The following is a 24,347-nucleotide window of genomic DNA, read 5'->3' as shown; positions in this document are numbered from 1 at the left end:
CAGCAACAGTCGTTCTCCAAACTGAAAGAAATGATTTCCAATGTAAACCTGCTACGTTTCTTTGATAATTCGCTTCGGACGCGCGTCATTGCGGACGCTTCTCCACTTGCGTTGGGTGGTGTTCTGTTACAGTTTGAAGGATCAACAGATGACAACCCTCGCCCAATTGCGTATGCTAGCAAAAGCCTCACTCGTACCGAGCGCAGGTACTGCCAAACAGAGAAGGAGGCTCTAGCTCTGGTTTGGGCAGTGGAGAGATTTTCGCCGTATCTTTTGGGTCGTATATTTGAACTTGAGACCGACCATAAGCCTCTCGAGGCAATCTTCAAGCCAACCTCACGCCCATGTCCTAGGATCGAAAGATGGGTCCTACGGCTCCAGTCTTTAACGTTCGTGGTAAAATATCGAAGAGGTAATAGCAACATTGCTGATCCGTTGTCTCGATTGGTTGCACCTGGTGTTCCGGAGGAATTTGATGCAGAGAACAAGTTTATGGTTTTGGCGGTGTTGGAGTCTGCGGCCATTGATGTCCAGGAACTAGAAGAATCAGCGTCAAGAGATCCAGTTCTAAATTCGGTAAAAAGGTCCCTACTGTGGAGAGCGATGATTACCCTCCGCTACATCCGCGCACCCCTTGAACATCGCAGCATAAACGGCAACCCTGCCGACCAACGAACATCAGTTCGCGCCAATGACTCGCCGAGAGCAAACGTGTACTTTTTCTCTATTCATTGATTAAATCGTTTATACCGTAGTTTCCGCGTGTTTATTATTCCGCCGGTCTCAATCCGATTCCCCTTCGCTGTGTGTCCACTCGTCGTGACTCTGCTATCGGTCCTCGCCATCAGGTGATGGTCCCAGGAAGTGATCAATTGAGACGGAATCGGTGGTGAAAATAATCCGGTCGCTGGCGTCGGTCGGAGTATCGCGAAGAACAAAAGTGTTTGCCTGTGGTAGTGTGAAGTCGCCGTAGTGTCGCCTTGCGAGCGGCAGGCGGAGAAAAAGCTCTGTGAAAAAGCTCTCCTGTGAAGGGCGATTACGATTGCAAACGCTTTCTGCTAGTGCCGTGGGCGAAGAAGAAGAAGAACCATGTCGGATGCCAAGTTTGCCATAACAAAACTGAACGGCACCAATTGGCAGACATGGAAGGTGCGAATTGAAATGTTGCTACAGCGGGAGGACCTGTGGCACGTAGTGGAAGAACCCGTCCCGGCAGATTACCTCCTGGACGATGAGTGGGTCAAAGCTGACCGAAGAGCGAAGGCAACGATCATTTTGTCGATTGATGACAATCAGTTGCCCATCGTCAAAAACAGTGTTCTTGCGCGTGACGTGTTCGCTTCTCTGAAATCGTACCATCAGAAATCAACGCGATCGGTACGGGTTTCGCTGCTTAACAAGCTGTGTGCGTCGAATCTGTCGGAACGCGGTAATCTCGAAGAACACTTGCGGGAACTCGATGAACTTTTCGATCGGTTAGATGCCGCGGGTACCGAACTCGATAAAGACACAAAAATCTGTATGATTTTGCGTAGTCTGCCACCCTCCTTCGACGGGATTGTGGCCGCTTTAGACAATCGGGCTGATGACGATATTTCGGTTGACATCGTCAAATCGAAATTGATGGACGAGTTCCATCGTCGCTTGGAACGCGAAAGTGCCGGCTCGAAAATGGAAAAAGCGATGCGTTCGGTGGAAAAGTCGAAAGAGAGTCGCGTGTGCCATTTTTGTAAGAAGCCGGGTCACCTGCGCCGTGATTGCCGGAAATATAGGGCCTCAGTGAAAGAAGAAAACGGCTCTAGAAGTGAAAAAGAAAACCCGAAGGCAAAGGCAGTGCACAGTGAGGGACGAAATGTGGCATTTACCGGTGGTGACGAAATGAGCTCGCGCGCGTGGATTGTGGACAGTGGGGCGAGCGCCCACATGACCAATGACCGTGGATTCTTTGACTCGTTGAAAAACTTTGCTGGTGGGTGGATCACGCTCGCCGATGGGAAGAAGACCGAAATCCTTGGAGAAGGTAGTGGGGTGCTTCGCAGAGTGAACGACCGTGGTGAGCCGGTCAGAATCGAAGTGAGTGACATGAAATACGTGCCTGGTCTCGCGACCAGCTTGATTTCGGTGGCGAAGCTAGCCGAGAAGAAACTTGAAGTGAACTTTAACAGTGACGGTTGCTGAATCATGGATGCAGGAGGAGCTGTCGTTGCGACTGGCTATCGTTACGGTGGCCTGTACTACTTGCGGACGATCGAGGAATCCAACAAGGCGTCGACGGGTGAGCACAACGTAAACTGCCAGCATCAATGGCACCGGCGCACAGTGGCGGGCCTCCATACAAAAGTCGGACAAAACCTCAAATGTTAACCTAAATTGCTAAAATTCACAGGTTATGATGACTTAAGTTCCCTAAATCTATTTGTGATATAGAACTTGTCATATATTTTGATTTATCTATTAGGGTGGTTCAAAATTTTGAAATCTGCTGATTATGGAAAGCATGTAACAATAATCGATAATAGGCTATCACGATGTGCTTTCTGAACGTACGTTTTGATTAACCTTTTAATTTGGGGGTTCTTAAATCATGTATTGATATTGAAATAAACTATAATTGTGTATTTGTTGCTGTTAGGGTGGTCCAAAATCTTCAAAACTATATAAATCATTAGAAAAAATCGTTTACCTACGTTTTCGTTCAATGGATCAATTCAGATACATACCAATGTTGGCTGACAAGACGTGGTCTATTCTCAGGGACTGCTCATAGACCACGGTGGGTGCACGGAGGTGTGTTAATTCAATCGTTATGGGGTCAGATATTCTAATATAGTGAACTGCGTAAAATTTGAACTGATTTTTATCAATCTCGTTTCAACAACTTCATATATGCTCTTCCGAGTTTGGGTTGTAAGGTCCATCGATCGCTGCTATCACTTGTCGAAGCAACCGAAACAACTCTATCTATAAAGAATTGGCAATTCGCAATATTGAAGGGAGTTTTTGATAAACAATCATCAGAGGTCGGTAATCATATTTATGAACAGTAGAGTTCCAGCAAATATTTTCAAAATCTTTAACACTCTATGTGTCGTTCAGTAGAAATGTGTTTAACGAAACTGTATGAATAACATACAAGAAAACTTCATGTTTAAAAAACCAATATAACGGGTTTTACTAAAGAGCGTAAAATGTTCGTTTCATAAAATTGCGATTAAAATATTCAAAGATTGCCTTGGTGATCGCGACGTTTACGTAGAAAAATATTTAACGTAGCGTTTAGCGCCGTTTAGTGAATTTCTTTTATATTTTATAGATGATTGTTGCTTTGAACTGTAACGATGTGCGTGTAGAAAAGAAACACGTAGATGTCGACGAATTTTTGTCACTATATATTGAAACTTCGATAGAAGTTCGTGAAGAGATTGCTTCTAAGGTAGTTGACCAATACTACAAGGATGAATCGAAGAAACGACCAGTTTAATAAAATCAATGAGCAATGGTTTGTAGTTATTTTTACATGTTTTTAACGGTTGTTTTTGTCTTTCTTTTATTTTGAAGCTTAAAAGAGTTAGTTGTATCTGGTGAAGCAACATGTGGGTAGTGTCTAAGAAAATAAAGGCTTATTCATACTTAGTCATCACTCCTTTCCCTCTCCAGCTTACTGTTTTTAACTGGAGCACCCACCTTCTTGTGTTTTTCTGTCAAAACATAAAATAATATTAAAAAAAAATAATAATAAAAATGTTAAAGCTGTGGCCACTACATTATCAGACACTACCCCCCTCTCCTCTTATGACCATCTGACTTGGTGAAAGTCTCTTATTGTTAGTATAATTTGAACTATGTTAAAATAAAATTTAAACTTTAAACAATATCACTTCCTCTACAACCATGCGGCTCCATTGTGACCTGATAGAAATTTTTTTTTTTTCGCTCTTAGCGCAAAAATGCGCAAACAGTGACCTATATAGCCAAAAACTAGACAAAATTGCACGTCAGATCCGGGATACGGCGTCGTTTTCTGATGTTTCCTAAACAAGTACTGGATCTCTTTAATACGAAGTATTTCTCCAAAATTTCATAAAAGTCAATATGTTTGCATATTGTAAAAACATAATAATTTTGTGATTGAATTACAAACAATCCCTGAAATGTAATGGTTATTCATACCCAAAAACACAAAAAATATTGTCACATTATTCAAGTCTTCCTAACTTTTACAACGAACTCATGAAGGAAGCTCATAAAATAAAGACAATAAATACTAATATTGTAGCACATAAAACTTCAACTTTGCAAAAATCCACAAGACTCAATTTTCGACCAAATGACTTGAAAATTTGGGGTTTTCTTAGTTGAAGTATCTATGATGGAAGAAAAATATTAGAAAAATAAAATATTGAAGTCGATTTTTGAGGTTTTGTCCGGCTTCCGGCCACTGTGCGGCGGTTGGGCCACAGAGATTGGGCCGCCGCTGAGCGAGTCGTCAAGGAAGGCCTTGCTACGGGCATTAAGGTAAGCGACTGTGGTTTACGTCTTGTATGTGAATGTTGTATGGAAGGAAAGTCGGCAAGGCGGCCATTTCCTCCAGTTACCGAGCGGAAGGCAGATCGGGTCCTCGACATCGTCCACACGGACCTATGCGGCCCGATGAAAACGGCAACGCCCAGTGGAAATCGCTACGTAATGCATCTCATAGACGACTATATCCACTTCACGGTTACCTATCTACTGAAGCAGAAATCGGAAGCGACGGATCTCATCAAGGAATACGTGAGATGGACGGAGACCCTGTTTGGAAGGAAGGTTCGCGTGATCCGCTCCGACGGCGGCGGGGAGTTCAACAACAACGAGTTGAAGGCTTTCTATCGTTCTGAAGGGATCAAGCCGCAGTTCACCGCGCCGTACTCGCCTCAGCAGAACGGCGTGGCTGAGCGGAAGAACCGCTCGATAACAGAGATGGCTACCTGCATGCTTCTCGATGCCGGTATGGACAAGCGTTACTGGGGTGAAGCTGTGCTTACGGCAACATACCTGCAGAACCGCTTACCGTCGAGGTCGCTCCAGCAAACACCGTTCGAGCTCTGGTGGGGGCGTAAGCCGGACTTGGCACATCTCCGGGTATTTGGTGCCGAAGCCTTCGTGCACGTTCCGGACCAGAAGCGCAGCAAACTAGACAGCAAATTCCGCAAATTGAAGTTTGTGGGGTATTCGATGGAGCATAAGGCTTATCGGTTCGTCGACTGCGAAACCGATTTGATTACCGTTAGTCGCGACGCTCGTTTTCTCGAGTTGGGAAATGGAACATCAACAGTAGAAATCTCAACGTCAACACCGGAGAAGCGTTCTGGCGAACGGGATCAGCCTGCTTCTAGCGAGGAGGAGAACCAGAGGAAGGAGGAGCTCAACGACGCGTCCGATGCGGAAGATTTTTAAGACGCCGAGGATGAAGCTCCAGTAGGTGTGGAACACGTGCGCCGCCCGCAGCGGGCCACTCGTGGTGTAGCACCGCGACGTCTGGAGGACTACGTGCTGGATTATGCGGTAGGCACAGCAGCGTGCGCTACTCAGGAACCCGTGAACTACAAAGAAGCCTTGGAGAGTGCTGATTGGCGAGCCGCGATGGAAGATGAGCTGGAATCGCATCGCCGGAACCACACTTGGGAGCTTGTACCGTTACCAAAAGGCAAGAAGTTGGTAGGCTCCAAGTGGGTAATCAAGCTGAAACGTGACGAAGAAGGGAAGATCGCGAAGCACAAAGCCAGAGTTGTGGCTCAAGGCTACACACAGCGGTTCGGAGAAGACTTCGAGGAAGTGTACGCTCCAGTCACAAGGCATGCGACGTTCAGGACGTTCCTAACGGTTGCGGCCAAGCGTGGTATGGCAGTGAAGCATTTGGGCATAAAGACTGCCTACCTGAACGTAGTCCTGGAGGAAGAAGTCTTCATGCGCCAGCCGCCCGGCTACGCGGCGCAAGGGCAGGAGAATCTCGTCTGTAAATTGCAGAAAAGCATCTACGGGCTGCGCCAATCGGCGCGCTGTTGGAACAAGCGCCTGCACGATACGCTAACGAAACTGGGATTCAAACAATCAAGTTCCGATCCGTGTATGTACGTGAGGAAGAGTGGTGCAACCAGCGTGTTCCTGCTGGTATACGTAGACGATATGCTCGTGGCTTCGTCCGATGAACAGGAGTTGCAGAAGGTGATCCGGAGTCTCGGTGAAGAATTTGAACTGACCTGTCTTGGAGATGTCCGCCACTTCCTTGGCATGGAAGTCCGCCGGGATGAACAAGGGTACAGAATCCGTCTACAAAACTATATCGAGGAACTGCTGAAGACTACAGGAATGAATGACGCGAAACCGGCCAAATCTCCCATGGATCCGGGGTATTTGAAGACCGAAGATCAAAGTGAACCGTTGAAAGATCCTGAAAAGTTCAGAAGCGTCGTGGGAAGCCTGCTGTACTTGTCCGTAGTGGCCAGACAGGATATCGCCAACAGTGCGGCTATTCTCGGGCGGAAGTTCGCTGCTCCTACAGAGTCGGACTGAACAGCCGCCAAGCGTGTCCTGCGCTATCTACAGAAGACAAAGAGCTGCAGCCTGCGCTTGGGCGGTGCGTTCGAAGAACCGTTGTCGGGATATTCGGACGCCGACTGGGCCGGCGATTTGCGAAGTCGACGATCAACATCTGGGTTCGCGTTTCAGTTCGGAGGAGCTACCATTTCGTGGGCCAGCCGTGGACAGACAAGCGTCACACTGTCGTCCATGGAGGCCGAATACGTGGCGCTCAGTGAGGCTTGCCAGGAGTCTATCTGGCTACGACAGCTGCTTGCTGACTTCGGAGAGCGCCAAGCGGAACCAACAACTATCAAGGAGGACAATCAAGGATGCCTCGCGTTCGTCCGGACAGAGAGATCCAGTCGTAGGTCCAAACATATTGATACGCGGGAGAAATTCGTCCAGGAGCTTTGCCAAAAGAACCAAGTTGCGCTGGAATACTGTCCGACTGAGCTGATGACCGCAGATATTTTGACAAAACCGTTGGGACCGACAAAGCACGACCGCTTCTGTGGTCTCCTTAGATTGGAATAACATCGATTGCGGAGGCTGCACATCGAGGAGGAGTGTGGAGAGCGATGATTACCCTCCGCTACATCCGCGCACCCCTTGAACATCGCAGCATAAACGGCAACCCTGCCGACCAACGAACATCAGTTCGCGCGAATGACTCGCCGAGAGCAAACGTGTACTTTTTCTCTATTCATTGATTAAATCGTTTATACCGTAGTTTCTGCGTGTTTATTATTCCGCCGGTCTCAATCCGATTCCCCTTCGCTGTGTGTCCACTCGTCGTGACTCTGCTATCGGTCCTCGCCATCACCTACAAACAGGAAATTGGGACGAGCCAGATGTGAAGCCGTACGTGCCGTTCAGCAATGAGTTAGGTATGGTTGGAGACACAATTGTTCGAGGAAATAAACTCGTTGTTCCAGCAAGTCTACGTGAACGAATGCTTGACTTGGCCCATGAAGGACATCCCGGGGAGTCAGTTATGAAGCGTCGCCTTCGAGATCGAGTCTGGTGGCCCGGCATGGACCGCGAAGTTACTCAGCGTGTAACATCCTGTGAGGGTTGCCGATTGGTAGGCTTGCCGAGTAAACCAGAGCCAATGTCGCGTCGTCTACTTCCAGCGAAGCCATGGGTGGACGTGGCAATTGATTTCCTCGGACCACTGCCGGATGGAACGTATTTGTTCGTTATAGTCGACTATTACAGTCGATATAAGGAAGTCGAGCTGATGAATAAGATCACGGCAAAAGATACGGTGTTCAGACTGGATAAAATATTCACGCGGTTGGGTTATCCCCGAACATTCACGTTGGACAACGCCAAACAATGCATCGGCACTGAATTCGAGGACTACAGCAGGAAACGTGGGATCCACCTCAACCATTCCACTCCATACTGGCCTCAGGAGAACGGGCTCGTTGAGAGGCAGAACCGATCGCTGTTGAAGAGGCTCCAGATAAGCAACGCACTAGGCAGGGATTGGAAACAAGATCTCAACGACTACTTGGTAATGTATTACACTACTCCACATTCAGTAACAGGTCGTACGCCAACAGAGCTCTTGTATGGCCGCACGATAAGGTCCAAGATACCGGCATTGGACGACATCGAAACAGCTCCACCGAAAACAGATTTTGCGGACAAGGATTTGGAGTCAAAGAAAAAAGGGAAGGATCAAGAAGATATGCGACGGAAATCTAAACGGTCTTCTATCGAATCGGGTGATTCGGTTTTGATGCAGAATCTCCTACCAGGTAACAAACTTCAGACAACGTACAATCCCAAGAAATACGTCGTGGTATCTCGTTCTGGTCCTCGTGTTACCGTTGAAGATCCCGTTAGTGGCAAATCGTACGATCGACATGCTGCACACCTGAAGAAAGTCACGGAAACCGTTGAAGCATCGTCATCTTTGTCTGGTGGGGGCTTTGAGGAGTCTTCAAAAGGGAACGATCAAGAGTTAACTGCTGTGTCATCTGAGGAAGAATTTTATGGATTTGAGGAGGATTCACCTATTGAATCGTCACATACGGTTGTTCAGAAGGGACGACAACAGCGAACTAAGAAAATGCCAGAAAGATTTGCAGACTACAAGTTGTAATATCCAATTCATGAAATAAACGAGTAATGCGTGAAGAGTACGGGCCTGTGGAGAAGTGTCAGATTGTTATGCAGAGAAGTACGGAATAAATGTGATTGAGATCGGTTGCTAAATGAGTAATTATTAAACGTTGTATTTCTTGTAATAAGTATCACATAATCAATGGGAAAGCAAAGTACTTGCTTATCTCAAGTTTGTATGAAGTGCTGTCGTCGGTAATAGTGAGGAGGATAAAATCTATGCCCATGCGATGCCAACAACGTGATGACCGAATAGCTGAAAGGGTGTCGGAAGAACCGTACCGCACTCGTACCTTTTCAAGGTACTGCAGTTGTACAAGGTAGACGTGAACGTCATCAGAAGGTCCCGGTAAATTACCGACAGAACAGCTGTGTAGCGGTCCAGAACTCCCAGCATCAGGAGAGGCATATTTTAAGGCTATACCTTGCAATGTATGGTAGTTTAGTATTGATCAAGTAGGCCAAGAATAGTACTCAACTCAATGAACTGTCAAGAAGCAAGTACGGAATCCACCACAAAATGGCTGAGGAGGATAGGATCTCTGAGAAGATGAACAGAAACGAAGAATTATTCGAAGGACACTCGGAGGATCTAGGCGAGGAAGTTTCTACAAGTTCCATCAGCTGGCCCACGAAGGAATTCATCTGTTCAAGTGCACCTTCGGCAAAATTTACCAACGGAAGGAGCTGTAGGACACGTTCTTGCATCGTGTCAACTGTGTTCTGAGGAGCTTTCTGTCAGCTATTGGGTTTCTTGTTAATGTTTAGACTACTGTGATAATTTGAGAATCCACTGAATCATCATTTCCCAGCGACATTTCACACTAATTAAACTGATTTTGTTTACCTGTTGTGCATCCGACGCCCCTGTGATGAACTCAACGGAACTTGTGTATGCCAGCCGCTGCGAAGTCGTGTGCGAAATTCGACTGTGATGATAATGAATTTCGGCCGAGTCTAAATGGGTGCAAATGTCGCAATATATAGCGGACATATTTTGAAGAAATCCAGAACCGCCACGAAATGTACCTACCGTACTGAAAGTGAAGTTGAACACGGTTACAGTGCTCTGCATCTGGCAAAGGAAAATTACTAGCAAAAAAGGCGCTTCAAGAAAACCAGTATTGGGCGATTTTACTGGGGGAAACATGGGGGAAAAACTGGTGTCAGAAATCGAACTGAATTTGTTCCTGACATTTATGTCTTAGTATTAAGGACAGTCTTATTAGAATCCCAAAATGGCCGCCACAATGACCGACTTTGGCACATACTCACGATTTCGAGCGCACAAATCTCTTCGTAAACAAAACCAGCGCACCTTATCTTTTTATTTGAAGCTCATTACAAGTGAGCAAGCACAGAATAATAAAATTCACTGTTGTTTGAAGCTTGCTTTTTGAGATTTGTGCGTCTGAAGTTCTGATGCACTGTTCAAGCGGGATTTCAAGAAGTTTGTCCTTAAGTCTATGGTATAACCGCGTGAGACACTGTCAGCCATGATGGATTTCGATTTGACGTTTGCTAACACGCACACTACTACACAAATCGCCTGTAATTTTCGTTTGCATCATTCAGCAACGTGTACACTGGCAAACGTCAAAGCGATCGAACACTAGCACCTCTGGTGGAAGGATCGCGCAAATCAAATGAAATTTTAATTGATCGTTAAATGCATGTGCCAAGCTGTTTTGAAGAGTGTTACGTCTGTTTGTCTGTGAGAATAGTAAGCAGTTCAGGAGTACACTACTAAGATAATATCATTCACAATTTCAATCATGGCTTTCTTTCACAAGAACTCGGCTGAAGCTTAGTAAACAATCATCGTTGCCCGCTAGTTCTATTCTCCACTCAATTTTACAGCTTCTTTGATTTTACGTTTTCCCTTCCCCCCTTTCCACCAATAATTCTGGTACATACTACCACGATACACACATTCTATGGCCTCGTTTCCCCCGCGCACCTACCACATTCATTTCTTCTTTATGGTTTTGTTTTCAAATGAGAATTTCAAAACACTATTCTGCTGAAAGAGGCATTCATATACATAGATCCTCCCGAGAGTACACATTTCCTACTGACGACTCTTCGTTTATAGTGCGGTTCGAGATTATTACCAAAATGTCCGGTAGATGGAGTGACTGTGTCCGTGTGTCTTTGTGTAACAAACAATGAAGAATTGCCGAATATATGTAAGTGGTACGCCCTGTTTTGGCCAATATAGTGGCCCTACTTCATGCTTTGTTTTTTCTACTCTTGTCAGCATTGCTCTAAACTATCCTTTTTATCCCTTCTATTACTGCGCGTGTGAGTATGTGAGTGTTTGTGTATAGTTTCCGGTTATAGTCAAGTTAACTTTCTTCACATTTATTTTTTTTTCGTTCTGTCGTAGTATAACTATTTTTTTTACTGTCTAAATATAGTTTTGCGTAAAAATCACAATGTTTTCCTATTTTTTTCTCATCTGTAACAAGTTTTCGCTGAAATTAGCTCTCCTTTTGTCTTCTCGTCAACTGACTCCTTTTTCCTGTTTTGACGCATGCCTCTCTCAGTTTGTATTAGTTTATAGATTTTTGGTTAGATTTTTTTAAATTTTACAAACTAAGAATGTTTAAAGTACTAATTGAAATCATTATTTCTAAATTAATCGAGCACTCGGGAAAATTATTTGAACATTCTTCCTTTACACTGGAGTACGGGAGTTTGACTTAGTATTCGCTTAGAAGTAAAAAAACATATTTACATTAAATTAGATATGTTAGGACCGAAACAAAGAAGATTCAAACAAAAACTTAAAACTTTTCACAGGATGTTACAAATTTATTACCTTAGCTGCCTAGATGTGTACTTAGTTATGGTAAAAATATGGTAATTAAATGCCTAAAACACGGTAGACCGCCTTGTACAAAACTAATATCAACACTAGATATACGCTCCATGGCAACGAACTCTGACGGGACAACCAAATCTCAATCGCAGCAAGCGCGCGATAGCGTGAAAAAAAAAACGTGTAAATCAAAATACACCGCACACTAAAAAATGTGGCCTACTCTTCTCCAAAGTCGATTGTTCCGTATGTGTGTGACTGATTGCGATGTGACGGCATTGTATGTTGTGCGTAGTATCTTACCGACCGACCGTTGTTCCTCCATCCTTCCATCGGACCTAGCGCCGCTGGTGGTCCGGGGTGCTCTTGAGGATGTCCGGCTGGCCGTGCGAGCTCAGGGTGTGGCTGACGTGCGAATTGAGCGTATGCGAGTGGGACGTGAGCGTGTTGTGGGCGTGGGTGGTGTTGGCATGCGACGAGTTGAGCGTATTGTGGGCCGGGGTTCCCGTGCACGAACCCGGATGCACGCGGGATCTAGGGTAGACAAGGGCGACAAAGCAGATGGATTGTGTGAAAAAAAAGTTGTCAACTATTGGATTAGCAACATGTTTTTGAGTAAATACCAAATAGGCTAGAGGAATCAGGTGAATGTGGTTGAATTTAACGTAGAGAAAAGTAGTAGTAGAAAAATTATATCCATTTTGTATGTTTTTTAGTGCCAAAAATTAACTAACAGCCTCCGTCTTGCATTTTAGGTGGCCATCTTGGATATTCTGATTGCCATTTTTAGACTACGGGCATCTTCCCCATCTTCCTCATACCCTATGTACCCATACTGCTTGATTTTAGAGCCGAAAACTCCAGAGAACAGTTGACATTTTCAATTTTGAATCACATTTTAGTACCTAAAAATATCTAAAACAGCCGACATCTTTAATTTTTGGCCGCCATCTTGAATATTCAACCACCATCTTGTATATTCCGGTCGTAATTTTTAGACTCCGAATATCCCCACACAAATATACCCATACTGCAGCTGCCATCTTGGATTTTGAGCCACCATTTTGGGATTTTGGGCCACCATAGTGGATATTCTGATCGTAAATTTCGACTCATCTTCAGGCCATCTTTCCCATACCAAATATACTCACATTACATTGGTAAAGAGCCTAAAACTTTGTGCGGCTTCGTGGTCGTGCGACTAGTGTCACCAAGCATTTAGTCGCATCGTCGTGCTGAGGAGCACGGGTTCGATTCTGCCGCAGCTGTCAGGAAAAGTTTTCAGCTGTGCCACTGGGTCTAGTGTCATGCTATCCTCAAAGAGCGAATAGCTCACTGGAAGCATTGAAAGTGTTCGTGTCATTTAAAACTGCTTAAACAGTCATCTTGAATTGTTGGTCGCCATGTTGGCATTTAGGACGCCATCTTTAGGAGCGAAATCGTGAGTATTTCGGTGTGTGATATATGTGAATATGTAAATCGGAATTGCAGTTTTGAGGAACTAAAAATGAATTCATCTAGGGATTTCACCTGGCATTTCTTCGGGGATTTGCCCTGGGATATCTTTTGAGGTTCCTCCAGTTCCACAGCGTTTTTTAGAATTTTCTCACATGATTTTTTCCAGATATCCTATTACAAGTTTTATTTTTGTGTTAAATGTGCTATTTTAACTTGTAAATATTCCCCTGGTAGTAATGCACATTTTTAGGGCTCTGGCAGAATAGAGGCCCGTAACCCTATTTCGATTGCCAACATTCAAGCCATTTCGGGCCGTGATTAAGTACTAGAGATGATAACCTTTCCCTGGCACAGACTTCAAGTTATAGAACTCTAGTGATGAAACCCGAATCGGGATGCCCCCTTAGGATTAGAAATCCTAGACAAAACTAAAGCTATGAAAGCAACCAATGCTGCGAACAAAAGGCAACCTGCCAGAGAAAATACGATTACAGGATTGACTGATGGACCAACAACATTCATGAAACCTCGTCATCCTGTCATCGGAAATTGTTATACACTAGGGTAACAGGGCAAAATATATGTTCTGTGGTGTATTTGTCCAAGTGTGATGTCATATTTTATTACGCATTTGTAAGGTTCCAATAAAATATGTTTTAGTTTAATGTGCATTTGTAGTGCTTCATTATTTATCGTAATAATTCTTTGAGGTATTTCTGCAGGTATTCCTTCAGAGATTTCTTCAGGTGTTTCCTCATATATTTCTTCCAGAATTCCACTAGAGATTGCTCCTATAATTCCATCTGGAAAAATTTGAAGCATTTTTGTAGGAATGTCTTCCAGAAATTCTTTCACCAAAAATTTTACTACAGATTATTCAAAAAATAATCCATTGATTGCTTAAATTCTTAAACTTTTCACAAAAAATCCTCTCGGAATCCAGCCAAGTATTTCTTCAATAACACTAGTTTACAAAATAAAACGAAAGTCGTGAACTTCTGTCAACGACTAAAGTTTTTGAAGCACAATTTAGCGCTGATTTCGAAACCGTGCTTCAAAAAATTTTAAGTAGAACAGTTTTTGAGTTTTAGCTCAATATCGAGTTTTACAACTTTTTAAAATATAAAATTTACTTAAATTCAAATAGCTTGCGTTTTGTTCAACCAATTTTAAATCTTTTTCCATAAATTGAAAGCTGAATATAATACCTTTCGATCATCTGAATGCAGGTTTTGGGTCAGATTGGTGAAATTCAAGATATTGGCGAGTTTTAGGGACAATCTCCTTAAATGTTGGCGAAATTTCCAAAAAATATGAAGAAATGTATTTTTTTCAATAAGAAAAAAACAATTTAAAAATTCTTTCTCAACGTTTATTTGACATATCATTTGTAGGCGACTTACAGAAAAAAATTCAGCTCAATCGGATCATTGATTACGGAGCATGAGATGTGTGAAGTGAGCGACTTTGCTTATAAATAGAACAAAAATCGATTTCAAATCATCAACCTTGTATGGAAAGTCGAAAAAATTTCCGCTCTACTGTAATTTTTTTCCTTCGCGTTTTCGAATTCAGGGCATGATTCTACACCAAAAATGATCATCAGCTTATCGAGTTCAAAAATGCTGTAAACTAGTGTAATTCGTCCAGAAATTAGCGTTGGGCAATTTTTAATCGATGCTCGCAACATCGATGTTTTTGTTTCGATTAATCGATTTTTTGAATCGATGTTGAAGCCTTACAAAATCGACCGAATCGATTTTTTACATCCGATTTTTCTTTCGATTCAAAATATAAAATTTTCATTTTTCTTCAGAATGTATTGTCTCAACGTTATAATAATGTTCGACATAGAGACGTAAAATCATTGGCGTAGTTAGGATTTTCTTCTTAAGGGGGCCAGCTGGGGTGGAGGGCTGGCTTGAGATGATCTTTAAGCGGCGCCCGATATGTGAATATGCAAATATGTAGGCATTGCAGTTTTGAGGAATCAAAATGACTGTTTAAGATTTGTTTCTAGTTTCGTAAACCATATGAGTATGGGCAATTGCTCCAGGAATTTTCCCATAGCTTGCTGCAGTGATTCCACCTTGAATTCCTCCAGAGATTCCTTTAATAATTCATCTAGGGACTTCAACTGACATTTCTTCGGGATTTTGACCTGGGATATTTTTAAAGGTTCCTCCAGTGATGGTTCAAGAGCTGTTTTCGAGATTTCTTTCAGGAATTTTTCCAGAGATCCTTTAAGGCATTTCTGCAGGTATTCCAGAGAATTAGTGTAATCAGATTCGTACCTTTTAATTCGCCCTATTTTGCTTATTCTTTGACAGATACGCGTATTTCGACTACCACTTGTAATCTTCCTCAGTGTCAGTTATCCATTGGCACTGAGTGAATAACTGACACTAAGGAAGATTACAAGTGGTAGTCGAAATACGCGTATCTGTCAAAGGATAAGCAAAATAGGGCGGAATTAAAAGGTACGAAATTGATTACACTCATTCGAATATCTTCAAAAAATTCTTTCAGAAAATTTTGCAAGAGATTATTTAAAACATTGATTCAGGAACTTCTTAAAAAATCCATTAGAAGTCCATCTAAGTATTCCTTCAATAACTCGTTCAGAAATTACGGAAGACATGACTTTCTTCAAATTTTTACCCTGGGATTCCTACAGAAATTCTTTCAGGAATTCGCTAAGAAAGTTCCTCCGAGAGCTCTTCTTGGGAATCCTTCAGGAATCCCTCCTGGAATTCTTCCAGAAACTTCTTCAGGAATTATTCTAAGAATTCCTCCAGGAACTGTTTAGAGATTCCCTTAAGAATTCCTCTTGGGATTGCCTTCAAGCTTCTTCTCCTGGGGTTTCTTCAGGAACTGCTTCAGGGATTGCTCCAAAAGTTCCTCTGCTTACTCTTTTCAGGATTCCTTCAGGATTTCCTCTGGAATTTCAGCGATTTCTTCAGTACTTCCACAGCTAGCCGCGTTCGGTAATTTTTTACCGAAATCTCAACAGCTGAACGTTCGGTAATGGTTTTTTACCGAAATTCTGTAAAAATTACCAAATTTCGATAAAATGTTAACGTTTATCTGTTAAATTTTAACGAAGTTCGGTAAACGTCGCAGAATTTCTCCGGTAAAAAACTTAACGGTTGAGATTTCGGTAAAATATTACCGAGGTCGGTGATTTCCTTCTGGGGTTTCTTCAGAAACTCCACCTAGAATTCCCTCAGACATTGATCCTTGGATTTCTTCAGGAATTCTTCCTGGGATTCCTCCAAGAATTCCACAAGAGATTCCTCCAGGATTCATTCCTCTGGGAATTCCTACAAGGGTTCCTCTAAGAGGTCTTAGAATTCTCCCGAGAATTCCTCTAACGATTTTTCTAGGGATTCCTCTAAGAATTCCTCCAGAGATTCCTACAGGTATTCCTCTTGAGATACCTCAAGGGATTCCTAAAGGAATTCTTCCTGAAAGTTTTACCATACTATACATTGCATGGTGAATCCCTGAAGGTTTTCTGTGAAGAACTACTGGAGCACTTTTAGGAGGAATTCCTGGAGGAATCTTGTGTGTTCAATTTGTGCTGAAAGAATTAATTTTTGACAAATTTTAGTGTAGTTATGATTTTTGAAATTCGAAAATAGTTGAAAAACACCTTATTGATTTGATGCACCTCTTAATTTCAATGGATTTTTCTGAAATTTTGACCAGTCACTTCTTTTAGGGTGTCAATCAAAATATGGGGGTGGACTTCAGAATTATAGAACATTTTTGAAAAAGTAGAGAGGCCTCAACAGGGATTTCTCAAGGAATTTCTCTAGAGATTCCTCCAGGAACTCCTACAAGCATGTCTCCAAAAATTTCTCCAGGGGTTCCTCAAGGCACTCCTTCAGGAATTCCTCTTGGGATTGCTCTAAGCCTCCATGAATTCCTTAAGGAATACCTCCACAATACTTACGGCAATTTCTCCAGAATTTTCTTCAAAAAATCCTCATGGATTCTTTCAGAAATGACCCCAGGAATTCCTCCCGGAGTTTATCCACGAATTATTTCAATAATTTTTCCAGCGATTCCTGCATGAATTCCTTCTGAGATTCTTCTAGGAATTCTTTAAATGATTTCTTGAGGAATCCTCCAGGGACTCCCTTAGAAATTCCCCCAGGAATTCCTCCCGGAATTTATCCAGGTATTCTTCCAGGCATTCCTCCAGGATTTCATCCAGGCATTTCTTCAGGGACTTTTTTGGGAATTCCATCAAGAATTTCTCCTTGGATTATCCCAAATATTTCTTCCTCCAAGAATGCCTCCACGAATTGATCCAGGAATTCCTCCAGGAATTCCTTCGGAAATTCCTACGGCAATTCCTCCAGAAATTTTACCAGGAAATCCTCCATGGATTCCTTCAGAAATTCTTTCTGGAATTTATTCAGGAATTCCTCTAGGATTTTTTTCAGAGATTCCTCCGGGATTTCTTCCAGGGGTTTCTCCAGGAATTACCCTGGGAACTCCTCCAGGAATTTCTTCAGAAATTTCTCCAGGGATTCCTGTTTGGATTCTTCCAAACATTCTTCTAGAAATTTCTTCGACGATTCTTCCAGAAATTCCTCCAAGAATTCCTCCAGAAATAGTTCTCGGGGAATTCCTCTAGGATTTTTTTCTGAAATTTCTTCAGGGATTCCTCCCAGAATTCCTCCAGGGATTCATTCAGGGATTTCTTCAAGAATTCCTCTAGGGATTTCTTCAGGAGTTCCACTTGAGATTCCGACAGGAATTTGTCTAGAAGATCCTCCAGGCATTCTTCCTCAAGTTCCTCCAGAAATTGCTTCAGGGATTCCTCCAGCGATTTTTCCATAAAGTCCTCCAGAAGTTCTTCCAAGAATTCCTCCAGAAATTCCTCAAGATGTTTCTTTTTCAGGAATTCATCTCAGATTTCCTCTAGGAAATCCTCCAGGAGTTCATCCAGGGAATTCTTCGAGACGTCTTCCAAAATATGCTCTAGACATTCTTCCAAGAATTTCTCCAGGTAGTCCTCCAGGAAATTCTCCTGGAATACCTCCAAGAATTTGTTTAGGATTTCCTCCACGCATTCATCCAGGAATTCCTCCAGAGACGGTTCGATGAACAATCTCAATTTTTGATATTAAATTTATTTAGACAAATACTCCACTGTATTCCATGCTGCACACGGATCATTTTATGGTTTTGCAACATTTTATAATATCGAATCGATGTGAAAACATCGATTCTAAGCATTCGATTAAATCGGTTAATCGAATCTGCTGGTTCGATTCGAATCGATTCACAAAAATCGATGTCTCAGCCAAACTTGCCCAATGCTGCAGAAATAACTGTGCATGGATTTCTTCCGATATTTTTCCAGGGATTCCTACAGAAATTCTTCTAGGAATTCGCTAAGAAAGCTCTCCTGAGATTCTCTAAAAATTCCTCATGGGGTTTCATCAGAAATTCCTCCAAGAATTCCTCCAGGGATTACCCCTGGAAATTCTATTGTGATTTTTTCAGGAACAACTTCAGGGATTGATTAAAAAAATAAATCCAAGAACTCTTCTTGGGATTCCCTTAGGAATTCCTCCTGGAATTCTTTCAGAAATTCCTCCAAGAATTAATCCAAGTCTTCCTCCAGGAACTGTTCAGAGATTCCCTTATGAAATCTACATGGGATTCCTACCAAATCCTTCTGGAGTTTCTTCAGGAACTCCTCCAGGGATTCCTTCATGAACTGCTTGAAGGATTCCTCCAAGAGTTCCTCAACGTACTCTTTTAAGGATTCCTTCAGTTTAGAGTTTCTTTAGGAATTTCAGCGATTTCTTTAGTACTTCCTCCTGGGATTTCCTCGGAAACTACACCTGGAACTCCAACTGGAATTGCTCCCAGGATTTCTTCCTGGAATTCCTCCAGGAACTCGTCAAGGGATTCCTCCAGGAATTCTGTCAGAATTTCTCTGGTAATTCCTGCAAGGATTCCTCCAAACATTCTCAAAGGGATTTGTTTAGGAATTCCTCCAGGAATTCATCTAGAGATTTCTCTAGTAATTCCTTCAAAGACTCCTCCATAAAGATACTTCAAGGAATTCCTTTAGAGGTTCCTCCAGAAATTCTTTCATTGATTCCTCCAAGAATTTCTCCAGAGATTCCTCCTGAAAGTGCTCCAGTGATTCCTCAAGGAAACCCTCCAGAAATTCCTTAATGGATTTATCTAGGGATTCCTCATGGAATTCATGCAGGGATTCCTCCAGCAATTCTTCTAGAAATTTCTCAAGAAATTTCTCTGTAGAATTCTCCAGGAATACCTACAGGCATGTCTCCAGGAATTTCTGCAGGAGTTTCTCCAGGCATTCCTGGATTTCATCCAGGGACTCTACTAGGAATATCTCCAAGAACTCCACCAGGAATCCCTTCAGAAATAACTACGGCAATTTCTTCAGGAAATCCTTCAGGAATTCCTTTTAAAATTCCTCCTGGAATTTGTCCAGGTATTCCTGTAGGAGTTTCTCCAGGAGTGCTTCTTCAGGTTCCTTCAGGAGTTCCTCCAGGATTTCATCCAAGAATTTCTCCGGGAATAACCCCAGGTATTTCTTCAGGAATTCTTCCAGGAAATCCTCCAGGGATTCTTTCGGGGTTTCATTCAGAAATTAATCCAGGAATTCATCCTCCAGGGATTCCTTCAGAAATTCCACCAGGAATTCCTCAAGGAATTTACCAGGAATTCCTTCAGGGATTCCTCTAATGATTCCTCCAGTAATTCCTCCAAGAATTCATCTTGGAAATCCTCCAGAGCTTCCTATGGGAATTTCGCTTGGAATTTCTTTTGAAATTCCTCCTGGAATTTGTCCAGGTATTCCTGTAGGAGTTTCTCCAGGAGTGCTTCTTGAAGTTCCTTCAGGAGTTCCTCCAGGATTTCATCCAAGAATTTCTCCGGGAATAACCCCAGGTTTTTCTTCAGGAATTCTTCCAGGAAATCCTCCAGGGATTCTTTCGGGGTTTCATTCAGAAATTAATCCAGGAATTCATCCTCCAGGGATTCCTTCAGAAATTCCACCAGGAATTCCTCAAGGAATTTACCAGGAATTCCTTCAGGGATTCCTCTAATGATTCATCCAGTAATTCCTCCAAGAATTCATCTTGGAAATCCTCCAGAGCTTCCTATGGGAATTTCGCTTGGAATTTCTTTTGAAATTCCTCCTGGAATTTGTCCAGGTATTCCTGTAGGAGTTTCTCCAGGAGTGCTTCTTGAAGTTCCTTCAGGAGTTCCTCCAGGATTTCATCCAAGAATTTCTCCGGGAATAACCCCAGGTTTTTCCTCAGGAATTCTTCCAAGAAATCCTCCAGGGATTCTTTCGGGGGTTCATCCAGAAATTTATCCTCCAGGGCTTCCTTCAGAAATTCCGCCAGGAATTCCTTCAGGGATTCCTCTAAGGATTTTTCCGGAGATTCCTATAAGAATTCCTCCAATGATTCCTCCAGTAATTCCTCTAGTAATTCCTACAGAAATTCCTCCAAAAATTCATCTTGGAAATTCTTCAGAAATTCCTCAGGGAATTTCTCTAGAAATTTCAGTAGAAATTTCTTTAGAAATTTCTCCAGAGATTCCTCCCAGAATTCAGTCATCCAGGCATGACTCCATGAATTCAGATCCACGGAATTTCCCCAAGAATTCCTCTACGGATTTCTCCAGAAGTTCCTACTGGGATTCTGCCAGGAAATTGTTCAAAACTTCGTCCTGGCATTCGTCCTGAACTCCTGATGTTCCTCCAGAAATTGCTTCAGGGTATCCTCCGGGAATTCCTCAAGGGATTTTATTTTAAATTTCTCCAGAAATTTCACTAAGAATCCAGGAATTCCTCAAGAAATTTCTTCAGGGATTTTTTACAGAATTCCTCTAGGGAAACCTGCATGAATCATCCAAGAATTTCTTCATGATTTCTTTCAGGATTTGCTCCAGGAATTCATTCTGGAATTTCTCCAGGGTTTCCTCCAGGTATTCCTGCAGGAATTCCTCAACGAATTCATCCAGGGATTCCTCTACGGATTAATCTATGAATTCATCTAGGGATTGCTCCGGGAATTCTTATGGTGGTCCGTCCCAGAATTCCTCTAGCGATTCCACCAGGGATTGCTTCAGACATTCGTCCAAGAATTTCTCCAGGGATGTCTCCAGGAAATCCTGTAGTTTTTCTTCAGAAATTTGAAAATTAAACACTCGTGCGTGTTTTCAAACAAAGCGACAGAAGTGTGCTGGAGGACGTTAGCTAGCATGAAAAAAAAAAACAATCCTATTCGCAGTACCCAGGTTCATACCTGGACCGAAACGACGGCGATGATCTGAAATCAGTCTACGCAAATTGTTCTAGACTGCAAGCCAAAACCCCAGGAAATTAACATTCCATTTGGAATCGATTCATTCGGAACGATCGTTCTTTTGGTTCGATTTGACTGCCATTTCTGATATCTGTGGGAGTTTTTCCCGACTTTCGGTTACGGAAAATATCATTGCCAACGTTTCGATCCTTGGGTTGGGATCTTCCTCAGGGCATGTTATTTAATAAAACATGTCTTTTACCTAGCTATTAGTGAGAATTGTTAGTTCTAAAAGACACGGACACGTTTAATGCTTCCAGTGAGCTATTTGCTCTTTGAAGGAAGCACGATACTAGACAACGGACTAGCATACAACGCCCACTGGCACAGTCGAAAACTTTTCGTGACAGCTGCGGCGGGAATCGAACCCGCGCTCCTTAGCACGATGCGACTAAAGGCTTGGTGACCTTAGCCGCACGACCACGAAGCCACAGTTCTGCCCCCTTCTCACTCGATGTAAGAAAAGTTACGCCCAAAAAGGAGGGCATTTATTCAAAAACATAAGAAGGGTGAATGTCAATTCCTTCTTTTGCACAATATTGAAACACTGTGTCGAGACCGGAATGTAGTTTGCTCAGCCTTTGTTGTTCCATTTGTACACTGAAATTAATTTTGTTGTTGTTTCCACCGAATCCATGGTAAAATTAAGAACTGTACCAACAATTTTCAACCGAATGCAAAATTCTGTTAATTGTACTGAAACATTGTCAATATTAGCATGCGTGAAGTACCATTGACTAAAAACATTCTTGATGTTACTATTTTCACATTGTATTTTTGACCATGTTTATCTAAGACGCGCAACATTCAAGTCTACATGGTCGAAACTACAATGACCAAATAGTAGAACCAAGAATGTTTTTAGTCAACAGTAATACACGCATGGTAATATTGACAATGTTTCAGTACAATTAACAGAATTTTGCATTCGGTTGAAAATTGTTGGTACAGTTCTTAATTCTACCATGGATTCGATGGAAACGACAACAAAATTTAATTCAGTGTAGTGTCCACCTTTTCATTATTGTAAGCACCTTGGGTGGATCAGTAGCTCATTGTATATAAACCTTGGCTAAATAAATAATCTTGAGTTCTGTTCAGACCATAACGCGTGCACCCGTTTCGGGACATAACTCCTTCCTTTATCGCTTTTCATTCATACGAACAACATCAGAAGTAACTGGTTACCTACCTAATACTTCGATGGCTTCCGTTCCTCGTAAGAGTATTCATCTGAGGCGTTCCGGGCAGGGTGTGCCCCAGAGCATTCATATAGTCCGCTATGAGGAGCGTTATCTCCAGAATCTTTGGTTTACTCATGGCGAACAGGAGCTTCTGCTCGGGGCTTCCCGCCAGGGTATCGTCCGCACTGACCACCAGCATGAAATCGTCCTGACAACCACCGAAGGTCATCACCGAACTGTACGGATAGCGGGCGATCGATGCCATCGACGACAGCTCCAACACACTGAGGGCGTCCTCGGAAACGGCCAGCCATGCCATCGCCTGGTCGGAATGTCGAGGTTTGGCTTGGAAGAGGGCAGCACCGAAAAAGGGCCACTTCCGGGCACATGTCAGATATATCCGGACGCAGTCCACCACGGAACGGCCCTTCAGCAGGGACCACTTGCTGGCCACGACTTCTTGAAGTTCCTTCAATCCATCCGGCGTGAGGGCATCTCGGTAGCGATACGGATAGAACTTGTCCAACGCTTGCAGGGAACTCGTCTTCGACTTGTCCGCTGCGTAGTCGCCCATGTCGATCTGAGCCATCAGCGAGGCCAACTCCAACGCCAGATCCCGAGACAAGGGAAAGCGTCCTTGAACAACTGAAACAAGGAGAGGGAAAAAGAATGAGGTTAGTTCTGAGCGGAGGAACGCAACTGGATCTAGATGTGATGCCCAAACCTTGCTGGTTGATCTGGTAGCTGAGCAGCAGACGTTCCTTTTCCGTTTCCAGCTTGGCCGCGTGCTTCCAGTAGAGGCGGTTTTTGTACGTCAGCTGGATGACCCGGGAGTTTTCGAACTTGCCGGAACCCTTCTCGCGGAGAGCGGTTTCCCACTTGGAGATGACGTCGCAAAGCTAGGAGAACAGGGAGTTGCGATAAACAAATGAAATCGTAAAGAATATATTTAAATATGGATGTTCGGAACCAAGGTCCCTGCGCGATAACGAGGATATTTCAGATCTCTGGGCTGACATACAAAGTTTCAGACTACTGCAAGGTTGATGACCTCAGCTCAGGTAAAACCGTGCAATAGAAGAATAGGTAAACAATTTGATGAGCTCGTTCCATGCTGTTTTTCCGGAGATACTGAGATTTGTCTCATTTTTTTAGCAACCATAGCAGTGTAGTTTTTGAAGTCTCGGTCATCAACTAAACAGGCGTTCAAAATTTCTGGAATAGATACCCACCTTCGCCTGCGGATCCAGATAGTGCTCCAGGTCCTTCTCGATCGGGTCGTCACTGAACAGCGTAAAGCCATTGGTCCCGTCGCGGCAGCCAATCTCCTGCGCCAGCGTCGAGTGGAACTCCTCGATCGTGGACGACCCATCGAACGAAACCACCTGGTAGGTACCGTTCATCATGTGCACCGGAATGGCATGCGGCAACGAGTGATGGTACGGGTTCTTCAGCAAGATCGACAACACCTCCATCCGCGAGGGTTTCGTTTCACGGCCTCCGTTCTGCATGGTTCGCTCCAGCGCTCGCTCACAGTAGGCCGCGTATTTGCCGCACTCGGTTTTCGAATCGGCGTTGCGAGAAAGGTGCAACTTGAGGTACCACAGTAGGCTGCGGGAGGGAGATGCGCAGAGTTAGGGCAAGGTGTGTAGGTTAAGGTGGGAAGTTGCTCTTACCGATTGTTCTTTGGCACGAATAGCGACACAGCAAGCGAGAGGAGCTGCCAGCCCTGGATGAACGTGTACGCCGGCGGGTTCGATTTGCAGTCGATCGGAGGAACCGAAGGCGCCTATGGGTATGCAATTTAGG

At 43.4% G+C, this 24,347-nt stretch overlaps 1 protein-coding gene across 16 annotated transcripts in view; it reads right to left on the bottom strand.

Annotated features, from left to right (window-relative positions):
- Positions 1-10,501: 10,501 nt before the first annotated feature.
- Positions 10,502-24,347, bottom strand: part of LOC109432457 (uncharacterized protein CG43867) — a 917,308-nt gene continuing 903,462 nt past the window's right edge. For all 16 annotated transcript variants that reach the window (XM_062860241.1, XM_062860239.1, XM_062860244.1 and 13 more), the window contains 5 exons: positions 24,215-24,327; positions 23,771-24,149; positions 23,263-23,437; positions 22,547-23,183; positions 10,502-12,052 (listed from right to left, as the gene is read on the bottom strand). In XM_062860241.1, coding sequence (XP_062716225.1) covers positions 11,857-12,052; positions 22,547-23,183; positions 23,263-23,437; positions 23,771-24,149; positions 24,215-24,327 — 1,500 coding nt within the window. In that variant the 3' untranslated portion in view covers positions 10,502-11,856. The remainder of the gene's footprint in view (positions 12,053-22,546; positions 23,184-23,262; positions 23,438-23,770; positions 24,150-24,214; positions 24,328-24,347) is intronic.

Source organism: Aedes albopictus, chromosome 3 (genome assembly GCF_035046485.1).
Source record: "Aedes albopictus strain Foshan chromosome 3, AalbF5, whole genome shotgun sequence".
Classification (NCBI taxonomy): Eukaryota; Metazoa; Arthropoda; class Insecta; order Diptera; family Culicidae; genus Aedes; species Aedes albopictus.
Note: the sequence above shows the minus strand (reverse complement) of the source record. Positions and strands in the feature narration are given on the sequence as shown.